Raw genomic sequence first — 12,037 nt, 5'->3', positions numbered from 1 at the left:
ACATTTGAAGTACAGTCACATTTGATTCACCATGCTTTTCTGAAGCAATGCTTGTTGACAGATGGCAAGGACTGGTCGGACTGGTTATTTAAGTAATAAAGCAGGAGGGCGTGTGGTATAAGAATTGGTTCTTAACTGGTTTGTCTAGTTAAATAAATAAATATGTATATACACACACACACACACACACACCCCAAGGCTAAGGGCTTTTCTTAGTCATGCAGAGTGCCTGGATACAGCCCTTAGCTGTGGTACATTGGCCATACACCACAAACCCAGAGGTGCCTTATTTCTTATATAAACTTGTTACCAATGTAATTAGAGCACCCGTGGTATACAGTCTGATATACCATGGCTGTCAGCCAATCAGCATTCAGGGCTCGAACCACCCAGTTTATTATTGTCTAGTCTACTCCTTCTATCCCATTCCAGTGCTTGACATAGCTGGTCTACTAACCACCAGTTCTGGCAACCTATCATCATGCACATCTGGCAACCATCATTACGCACACCTGCGCCCCATCATGAGACACATCTGGACTTTATCACTACCCTGATTACTTCCCCTTTATCTAGCGCTCTGTTGTATCACCCATTAGGTAGTATTGTTTCCTGTTTAGACTCTGCTTTCTATTTTTCTATTCTATTTAAACTCACCTACTCCCTGTGTCTCCATTACAATCATCCTAAATTTGCAACAATGTCAATGAGCGTTATCACCATCTTTTCTTTGCGGAACCTCAAACTGTCGTGATTACAGCTGAGAAACTTTGTCTGGGCAATGTCTTATCCTAAAACCTACTCTGAGCTGGGAGTTTGTCTTAAAAGACACCGATGTCACAGGAAGGCCATAAAGATCATCAAGGACAACAACCACCCGAGCCACTGCCTGTTCACCTTGCTATCATCCAGAAGGCGAGGTCAGTACAGGTGCATCAAAGCTGAGAGCGAGAGACTAAAAAACAGCTTCTATCTCATGGCCATCAAACTGTTAAATAGCCATCACTAGCAAAAAGAGGCTGCTGCCTACATACAGACTTGAAATCACTGGCCACTTTAATGGAACACTAGTCACTTCAATAATGTTTACATATTTTGCATTACTCATCTCATGTATATACTGTATTCTCTCCTACTGTATCTTAGTCTATGTATTACTCATCTCATATGTATATACTGTATTCTCTCCTACTGTATCTTAGTCTATGCTGCTCTGACATTGCTTGTCCAAATATTTATATATTCTTCATTCCTTTAGATTTGTGTGTTGTGAAGTTGTTAGATATTACTGCACTGTTGGAACTAGAAACACAAGCATTTTTCTACACCTGCAACAACATCTGCTAAACACATGTATGTGACAAATACAATTTGATATGAAGCATGTGTATGGAATAAAGTGTACTACAGCCAGATTTAGAAGTGTGTCAGGACCCACCTTGCTGAGAAAGAACAGTATTCCGCTCCATCCTAGCTTCTGCCCTCAAGGCAGAATCAGGAAAACTGTTATCCTCTGAGTAGCAGGTTTGTAATTACACATACAGGCTTGAGCAACTTAATGATAATCAGCACGAACCACTGTATAACATATAGGGGTGGTTTCCCAGACACAGATCAATCTTAGTCCTGGACTACCAAGCTATTTTAATAAAGATTCTCCATTGACCGTACTTCATGGTCCAGGACTATGCTTAATCTATGTCTGGGAAACCAGCCTGTAGTGCATAAAGATGTGTGTAATGTATCCTGGGAGGTCAAGGATCAAAGTTGAAAGGATGGGCCAAGTCATTGGTGTAGGCTACTTATTGTCTTCTGCGTCATCCCTTCAGCAAATCACCCGGTATAGTATATGGGCTATGTACAATCAACACATCTGTTCCGGAGGATTGTAATTGAAACATTTTACACATAAGAACACTGAAAAACTAAACAAAAAAATGGACAATACATGTATGGAATAAAATGTAAGCTTTATTCATAAAGCACTTTCACAAATGCCCTGTAAAAAAATAAGGACCCCCAAAAAATGAGAACGCTAACAGTTCCTACAATAAATAAATAAACCTACGGTACTATTTAAATGACTTCTGATGGCTGGAGTGTTAGCTTGCTATGCAGCTGTTCTAAATACAATGACAGATCCTCTGAGAAACTGATGGGAGACCAGACTCGTGAACTATACGTTACCATAGCAACCATGTGGTCTATAGCACAACACATCATACGCTTTACCACGGTAACGATACAGCGTGGAGGAACACGGGTCTGGACAAGCTTCTGGAGGATGAGTTCAGTTAATACAGTACACAACACAGGTCCTTTCAGCAAAAAATAATAAGAATAACAATGAATTAATCTTGTCAACCTTCCCAACACACTTTCCACCTCCTGTCCTATGTCTCCACTGTCCCACCCCCTGAGGCATCTGTATCCAAAGACTGTGGTTTTAACCTCTACTCTGAATGCCCTGCCTGCCTCCCCCTTTTGACTGGGCAACTACCCATCTTCCACTACCATGGTCCATACCTCATCAAACCTTTTACAGCACAAATATCATTATCACCCTAAAATAATGAAATCCTTCTATGAAGTTGTGCGCTGACAGTAGTGACAACATACAATATACCTTTTCTAATGTAGGATACCAAGACACACATAAGCACAGAAACACTAAAACACTGAAAGAATATTCACAGCTATGAACCTATTCTTAGACACAGACCTCACACACTCACGCACAACGGCCATTCTAACCCAATATCTAAGATTATTAGCCACCCTTGTCGTCGTAGGTAAAAACAGTGGCTGTGACATCAGTGCTCCTATCGGGGGCCTTTGTTACGACCTGCTCTGTTATAAAAACACTAACTTAACAGTAGTTAGTAGCAATGTGCATCAGATGATACCCACAAGATAACCGTGATCTAAGAACAAATGAAGTCCTCAAGCAGGCAACTAATTATGTTCATACGCTGGTGTTAATGCCAGTATTAAAAAACCATGACGTTGTGACCTTCACAGGACACAAGCAACTTGTATATGAGAAATAGTTGTAATAATAACTATAATTAAAATGTCCCCTGCATTGGTATAATTGTGAAGCAGAAATCTCATAGGAATTTACCAATGACCTGGATTTACAAAATTGTTAATTGACAGCATTAAAAAAAGCTCCACTGCATATACCTATAAAAAGAAATGAATTCAAGTAGAAATTCATATCTACAAAGAATTTAAAAAAGAACTGCCAAAGCTGTGATTTCCAACGTGTACAGTCTAGGCGCAGTGAACCAGTCTGGTCTGCCATAGATGCCGAGGGGAGGGGTGCGATCACATAAGAAGTATACCACTGACACTCCTCCAATCGCTGTTACACATGTATGCATTTATCTGTCTACCTGTCTTCAGCTTCTCTGGGGTCAGATGAGTTGTACTGTATCTGTAGTCGGGGAACTGAATAGCCTTTGGCTTCATCAGAGGCACTAGTTTAAGCAAATGTTATTTGTGGGTCCTTCATGTTTGGCTATTCTTTACAAATACCCACCCAAAAGCTGAAAACATAAAAGCATACAGAAAACACAAATATACACAGATATTTAGATACACACCCAGATGACAACACATAATGGCTGCATTATACAGCCTGTAAGGTGCTGAAATGTAAATAGAAGCCATGGCAACACAGAGATGATACCCTACTGGGAAGCAGTTGACTCCCTGACTGGGTAATGGCAGAACTACTGAGAAACAGTGAGTCTACCATGAAAATCTGAACAAAAGATCTAGCTTTAGCCTACAAGGAATTGGCAAAAAGCCAGGCCACAAGTGTCCATCACAACTCCATGAAAGCACAGATTGTAATTACATGAACACACGGATGCTAAACCCTCAGTGAAATAATAGTTTGAACGAGAGGACATTTCTCTGCAACTCAAATATGAAAAATAAAAGTAACATCATTCTTATAAAAACCACACTTGTGGGTCATGGTGGGATAAGAGTACAAAGATATTCAAAAATACAAATCAACTAAAATGTTAAAGGTCCAATGCAGCAGTTTTTATCTCAATATTAAATCATTTCTGGGTAACAATTAAGTACCTTACTGTGATTGTTTTCAATGAAAATGTTTTTTGTTTTTTTTAATTTGATGATTCTTAGCAAAGAACAATTTCTCAAGCAAGACTTTTGCTCGGACTGACTGGGAATGTTCTGAGTGGGGAGGGGAAAACTAGCTGTTGGCAGAGATTTTTGGAACTCTCTTTCTTATTGGTCTATTAACTAAATTACCGCCTGGTGATGTCACTAGCCAGGCCAAAGCTTCATCCCACCAAAACAAGCAGACATTTCAGGTAGTCTTTTCAAATAGCTCTTCACGAAAAGGGCATTATGATCATGTTCACAGTATTATTCCAACCTCGTAGTATGGAAATATAAAAACACAGGATCACCATGTTTTTGACTGTACTGGCCCTTTTAAACGGATACTATGCAGTGAAAACCTGTCTGAATATATCCCAGCACTTATCAAACGGCCTATGAGTGGCGTGGGGGTGGCCGTGCCCCTGCCTGGTGCGGAGGAATGAAGGAGGGGCTCTGACATGTAAACCAGTCTGCAGCATGGCTCTCCTTCACTACAGCACTAGCAGATCAGGAGGAATGATTGGAGTGTGCTTGAAGAACAGATCGATAGGGGCTGAGTTAGGGTGTACACTGGGTGCAGGGGGGTAGGGTAAATGAGCAGTTACTGGGTTTTCCGTGACGAGGGGTTTCATCGATTTATCTCCTCTTTAGGACTCCTGTGGTACCACCTCCATCATCTTCTGGCATAGCGCCGTGGAAGAGACTGGGGAGAGAGACAAATACACACCATCAATTATAACCACTGTATAATCAGAAACAGACTACATCATGAAGACAGATCAAGAGTACAGTGAAGCAATTCATAAGTAAAACTTACAGATTAATTGAAGGAGCCATTTGGGCTTGTTTTGCCACCAAACGCCAATAAAGTAGACTGGCACTCCCGTGGCAATGATGCCAAAGCCGATGGCACACTCCACAGGTGTTTTCCAGATGGACACCAAGATAAGGAACATACAAGCCAGGACGAAGCTGATAGGCAGCAGGATATTCACCTGGGGGAAACGGTTCAATGGGATACTGAATACATTACAAACAGACAAAGACATTGAAACTCCCGCTAACAAAATACACAGAGAATGACTGGATTCAAACTAAACTGAAATAGGAAAATAATGTGAAATTGTGTGACCGTAATTGGCAAAGCATCTTTATATACTAAATATAATATTTTAAATCCAATATTTTGAAAATAAGGAATCCTTTCATCAGAAAATACTCCTTTTCCTCAGCTTTACTGAGGTACATGCCTAAGGTTAAAGTTCTGACGAGGGTTAAAGGTGAAATTCTGACTAACCAAATGGCATTCATCCAGAGGACCAGAGAGAGAGGGAGAGTGTTGGTGCTCTTGGTCACACAGTGATCAGAACACTAACTCACATCCAGCAGAATGTGGAGCATAAGACCAGTAATCAACTGTCATCTTTTCAGAGGCTGACAAAGGCTGTGTGTGATGTTAAGCCACACAAACTTAATGAGTACCAGCGAGTGCGTATATGAGAGAGAGATATTCAAAGGCCGACAATTGAATGAACAGTGTTGGGAAAAAAACTCCACCCCCTCCTCTGTGGTGGCACAGACCAGGCCACTGTATGGTCCTCTGTCCCAAACACACAGGACATATTTATGTGGTCAATAGATAAGATAGATCCATCTGAACCACCAGCACTGTGCAGCGATGGCCTCTTTCACTTCACTGCCTTTCTCGGCCACTCCCCTCATTAACACATCGCTATGTCAACCAGGAATTAGGGGTCCATTCTGAGGGCAGGCAGAGGACCCACAGTCCCACAGTTGCACAAAGGGGCTCTGTGTGCCCAACAGTCCTAGGGCGACTGTATCAGTGCACATGCTGTTCTACCTTCACTAGCCAGCAGCTCATGCCCATGGCAGGTCACACTGCAGCCTACGCTTCCAACTAACCAGTTCCAGTTCCTTTTATCATTATATTTTTCTCCCTCGCCCTTCTCCCTCTCTGGTGCCTGATCAGTTGATAACAGGTTAGAGGCATTACACATATTCTCACCTTGATTGGTCGTTCCAGCTCAGGTTTCTTGTAGCGCAGCCACATCATGCCAATGATCGCCATGGCAATACAGAGCCAGTTGAAGAAACTGAAGAAGTTGATGACGGAGAAGATGTCGTTGGAGAAGGCGTACAGCAGCGTCATCAGGCACTGAAGGAGAGAAGGAAGTGTGTGAGAGAGAGAGGGAGGTTTGGAATGCAGCAGACAGCAGTGACTATCAATGACAGCCATGGAAAAAAGCTAATATGACAATAATACTGAGCCTCAATTCTCGGGATTAATGTTCGACTTCCAACATGTTTTACTCGTTGAATGATGAGAGCCCTTGGTGTTGGGGTGGTTTTGAGAAGCCCCTGGTTAGAAGGAAGTTTGTGTACGTACTGTGAAGATGAGTGACGGCAGAGGAGTCAGCAGGTTGGGGTGGATCATGGACAGCAGACTGGGGAGGTGGCCCTCTCTTGAGCCCACAAAGAACAACCTGACAGAGGACAGGGGTTACAGTAATTCTACATACACACAAACCAAAGTAGTCCATGGAGGAGCATACTCGTCGTTGGTGTGTGTGTGAATCAAAGCATGTGTGTGTGTTACCTGGATGATGTAAAGAGAGAGCCATTGACGGAGCCGAAACAGGACAGTCCCACAAACACCGGGATGATCCAAGCCATGGGGCCCAGGTGGTAGTTTCCAAAGTCCTGACAGACAGACAAACAATTTCAGCAAACTGTCCATCTACCAGTCACTGGGGCTGTGTGTACAGGGACATAGAGCGATGTATTTATAGCCAGAGATTGTGTGTGCTTAAGGGAACATAGAGAGTACAGTATGTGCAGGCTGCATGGTGTGGTATGGGGGAGAACTCACCACAGCCACTGCCTCAGAGCTGAGCATCTCATCTGGGGTCAGAGTAGTGAAGTAGGCCAGGTTAGTTAGTACGTACACCACAGTGACGATGGGAAGGGAGATGATGATTGCACGCGGCAGGTTCCTGTGGGAGAGGGGGGCAGTGAGGGTTACGCAGTTAAACTCTTCAGCTGTGACATTATACTTCCTATGTTTACCTACATTTGAAGAGAATCTCATGTAATTCTACATTTAATACGGACTGAGAAAGGGATCGTGCCAACATAAAACATGCAAGTACCAGTCATTCTTCTAAATTCACAGGGAGTCATTCTTGACATATAGCATGTTACAGGGAACACAGAATAGAGTTGACACTCACTTGTAAGGTTCAATCATTTCTTCTGTGACAAAGTTCAAGTAATTCCTGCAAGATGAGGATGACATGGTTTAGAGACACTAGCTAAGTTTCCATCCAATTGGCGACAGATTTTCATTTTCATTTTAGAATCCGCATAAAGAAAATATGTACATTTTTCCACCATTGGTGGGGTTCCACCAAATGGACTTATTGCAGCTAAAAGAAAATGTAATGTACTGAATAAAATCTAAAGTTCAATTTGTTTCCATCGCATGTTAAACTCTACCGATAGTTTTGTCACAAAAACGGTTGTGTTAAATAGCAAATGCGCCTACACTGGGCATGGCATGTGCGCTCTAGCCATCAGCTCACAGATACAGTGCGGGTAGGCTAGTCTACATTATGAGATTATTATGGATAAGAGCGAGAATATTTGTATTAGTCAAAAACGGCAGTCAAGCATCGATCATCATGCCACCAAACTAAGACTCTTGATATTTATTGAAAAAAGGAGCATCTAGATCCTGTGAAGTTCATCATAACGTATTTCATATGTAACCTAATAAATTGTGTGGTTTCCCCGAGTCGAGAGGACCACACACACCATATCATCGTGCGACTCCAAGTTTACTTCGATACAATGGTTATTATATAAATATTTGCACATAAATAAGTTTCCACCGTCATTTCTCACATAACACATTTTACAGACACAAAAAGATCCCACCACGTCGAACAAACAAATTATCTGTCAGCATTTCTAAAATTATACCGAAACTTCCTGTTTCCATCACAGCTGTCGTGATTTTACTCGCATAAAAACTGTGGATAGATGCATGTTTACAGACAGACAGAACACCGTGTGCAAATCTATTGTAGACAGGCTGTGATTTCATTGAGTGTGAGTGAGGATAAAGTATTCAATCATACAGTAATGTTCATGTCCCATAGAGCAACAAAACAGTGCTAAAAAGACCAAGGGGAAGAGGGACTGTTTTAGGTTGAAACCTGAGCACCATGCATTGGGAGAATTAGTCTGAGCAGAGTTTTCAATTCACTTAGTAGAGTTCTTAATTGGTCAGCCCTCCTAAAAGGTGGTTTACAATGAGATTACATGGAGGACAAAATGCTGCTCTCGTGTTAAATACTCCTGGATGTGTCAGTCAAGTTCTAGTTCTCTGTACTTACCAGCCCCCATAGGCAAACAGACCACTGTACAGGGCCAGACCAATGTTCCCAAAATCGTAATTTGAATTCTTGAAAGAATTTTCTGGTAGGAGATTGACTGTGTCACCTGGAAGAAGGGAAGAAAGAGTTGGAAAGGTAAGTCCAAAGTTGACACTGAATTATTGACCACAAAGTGGACAGAATGAGCAGCCCTGTGAATTGTGTCCGAGCAGGGCCCTGGAATGGTGAAACACAAGATCACATAAATGCACCATGAAAACTAAGATCAACATGAGAAAGTTTTAAAATAGTGGAAGACCAGACAAATATACCCAGACAAAATACCAGTGTTAATACCAGAGCTAGATTAAAAGGCTGTGAGCAGTGCTTGGGTTCAACCTAAATCCCCTATAATAAACAGTTATGGAGGTTTCACTAAATCCACCACTCAGGGGGGTAGAATGGCGATGGGGCTACCTGTTTTATTAAATGAAAAACAAGACAAATATGTGGAACGTATACGCCTGAGGGGGGACACAAGGGATGGACATTCCAGGAGTACCAGCCGGCCAAAAGAGCCAGACATCCTCAGAACAAACAACTCCCAGAGAGTTGTTTCAGACAGAGGCCCATGCTTAACCAGGACCAGCACTGGGCCGTGTCCCTCTTCATGTAGGACCATGACCTTCCACCTTTATTGTCCCCAAACTCCAACCCTAAAGCCTGCATGACACCCCAACATGGAAAGGGTCTTTCCAGGGTGGTGCAACATCAGCTAGTACACTGAAACTATATGACACAAATACATAGTAACCACAGTCCTATATACACGGAGTGTACAAAACACTTGGAACATCTTCCTAATATTGAGTTGCACCCCCCCTTTGCCCTCAGAACAGCCTCAATTCGTCGGGACATGGAATCTACAGTGTTAAAAGCATTCCACAGGGATGCTGGGCCATGTTGACTCTAATGCTTCCCACAGTTGTGTCAATTTGGCTGGATGTCCTTTGGGTGGTGGACCATTCTTGATAAACACAGGAAACTGTTGAGCGTGAAAAACCCAGCAGCATTGTGGTTCTTGAAACAAACCTGGCACCTACTACCATACCCCATTCAAAGGCTCTTAAATATTTTGCCTTGCGCATTCAACCTCTGAATGCCACTCATACACAATCCATGTCTCAATTGTCTCAAGGCTTCAAAAACCTTCCTTAACCTGTCTCCTCCCCTTAATCTACACTGATTGAAGTGGATTTAACTGCTTTGTCAAGCATCGAACATCCCAACAGTGTATTGGCTGCTCTCCATACACACAACATACACACACACACACACACAGGTTTCTGAATGCCTTGATATTGGTGGTGATGGAAAGGTGAGAGGCAGTGAGTGAGCGTGTGTCTGGGTAGATGACTGACTGAAAAGAGTCACGAGAGGCCGTTTTGGCCTCAGCTCATGTGACCCACCGCCCGCCCGGGACAGGCCTCAGGAGCCTGCCATCAGTTATTCACATGACTGCAGTACCAGGCAGAGGGAAGGATGCAGTGGCCTTAGGGTCAGGCATGGCAGAAAAGCGGGCAGGCAGACAAATGGGCCAGACGGGCCCCAGTGAGTATTACCAGTTCAGACATGACTCTGCAGAATGCAGATAAGTGTCAGAGCCTCGAGGCAGTTTGTCTGAATGGGAGCTACCACTGTGAACACATCACATCTTTCAGACACACAGTATGTAAAGTATGGGTGATCTGTACCTTTCAAGTTTCAAGTTGTATTAGTCATATGTACAGGATACACATGGTGTACACCGTCCAGTGAAATGCTTACTTGCAGCTTCCTTCTCGATAATGCAATAACAATAAGAAATAATAAAAGATAAGAATAGGAGAATCAAGTAAATGGCTCATTAGAATAGAATACATTTTTTAGCATGAGTCTAATTTATAGTCCAATATTTACGTGTTTTGGGGAACGGGGCATTGGGGGGGGCAAGTGTTTAAATTGTGCAGTATTTAGCAATCATAATAAGAGTCTGGTAGCAGCATGTGTGTGTGTGTGTGTGTGTGTGTGTGTGTGTGTACATATAAATGTCTGTGTAGGTGTGTGTGTGAGTGCATGTGAGCTAAGGTGCAGAGAATCAGCAGATGATCAGTCCAGTTCAAGTGTTCAGCAGTCTGATGGCTGGTAGAGAGAAACTATCTCTGAGTCTGTTGGTATCAGACCTCATGCTCCGATACCGTCTGCCTGATGGTAAGGGAGTGAACAGCTCGTGGCTGAGGTATGTGGGGTCCTTGATGCTGCAGGCCTTCCTCAGGCACCGTTTTCGAGTAGATGCCCTGGATGGGTGTGCACTGTCCCAGTGATGTACTGGACCTTGCCGCACCAGGCCGTGATGCAACCGGTCTGGACGCTCTCGATGGTGCAGCGGTACTATTTGTAGAGGACCCGGGGCGGCATGCTGAATTTCTTCAGCCGCCTTAGGAAGTAGAGACGCTGTTGCCCCCTATTCACAATAGTGGTGGTGTTGTTGGTCCCTCGGTGATATGTGTGTGTCATCCATCTCAAGTTTCTTGAGCAATTTCAGGTGAACACATCACTACATCAAACAAGTCTATCCTTGTTTGATGAATAAAGGTTCATTAATTCATACCAGTGAAACATTAATGATCCTAAAAGAGCTCTCCTCTTGTAAACTTTACCTGCACCTTTCTGCCTGAGAGATAGCTTTGGGACACAAAGACAGCCAGTTCTTTCACACACATGCTGCCAAAGAGGAGCGGTGAAGGGTTGACATAATAAAATGGGGTCATACAGGAGCTGGTATGCTGCCTGTATTCCTGAGTTTGTACAGGGAAATATAAACAAAGATGGCTGCCACTTCAGATCATAAATGGATTAGATCAACATGTCCAGGGCGGTGAGCACAGAAGTGCATGCCCCCGAATCCCAAACCTAATATTTTCAGGAACTCCTACTGAGTAGTACATGACTGTGGAATAGTACAAGTAAAATTACACGAGCTGAGATTACAACAGCAGGCCAATTCTAATCTTTTTTCCACTAATCTGACCAATCACATCAGATATTTTTCAGAGCTGATCTGATTGGTCCAAAGACAATTCATGAAAAAAAATATCAGAATTGGGCTGCCTGTTTCAACACAACCACTGATGGCCAGTAGTGTGTACATACAGTGCCTTCAGAAAGTATTCATACCCCTTGACTTATTCCACATTTTGTTGTGTTGCAGTCTGAATTAAAAAATGTATTAAATATATGTTTCTCACCCATCTACCCCATAATGACAAGGTGAAAACAACAAATGTATTGAAAATGAAATACATAAATATCTAATTTACGTAAGTATTTACACCCCTGAGTCAATACAAGTTAGAGTCACCTTTGACAGCGATTACAGCTGTGAGTCTTTCTGGGTAAGTTTCTAAGAGCTCTTCACACTTGGATTGTACAATATTTGCATTTTATTATTTTCAAAA

The 12,037-nt window shown here is 42.6% G+C and overlaps 1 protein-coding gene across 1 annotated transcript in view; it reads right to left on the bottom strand.

Annotated features, from left to right (window-relative positions):
- Positions 1-1,953: 1,953 nt before the first annotated feature.
- slc7a5 (solute carrier family 7 member 5) overlaps positions 1,954-12,037 on the bottom strand; it is a 28,201-nt gene continuing 18,117 nt past the window's right edge. Inside the window, exons 3-10 of the mRNA XM_029668295.2 lie at positions 8,562-8,667; positions 7,395-7,439; positions 7,034-7,157; positions 6,761-6,864; positions 6,551-6,647; positions 6,170-6,319; positions 4,961-5,138; positions 1,954-4,846 (exon numbers count right to left, since the gene is read on the bottom strand). Of these exons, the coding sequence (XP_029524155.1) occupies positions 4,791-4,846; positions 4,961-5,138; positions 6,170-6,319; positions 6,551-6,647; positions 6,761-6,864; positions 7,034-7,157; positions 7,395-7,439; positions 8,562-8,667 (860 nt within the window). The 3' untranslated portion in view covers positions 1,954-4,790. The remainder of the gene's footprint in view (positions 4,847-4,960; positions 5,139-6,169; positions 6,320-6,550; positions 6,648-6,760; positions 6,865-7,033; positions 7,158-7,394; positions 7,440-8,561; positions 8,668-12,037) is intronic.

Source organism: Oncorhynchus nerka, linkage group LG9a (assembly GCF_034236695.1).
Source record: "Oncorhynchus nerka isolate Pitt River linkage group LG9a, Oner_Uvic_2.0, whole genome shotgun sequence".
NCBI classification, from domain to species: Eukaryota; Metazoa; Chordata; class Actinopteri; order Salmoniformes; family Salmonidae; genus Oncorhynchus; species Oncorhynchus nerka.
This window is presented reverse-complemented; position numbering and strand designations above follow the sequence as displayed.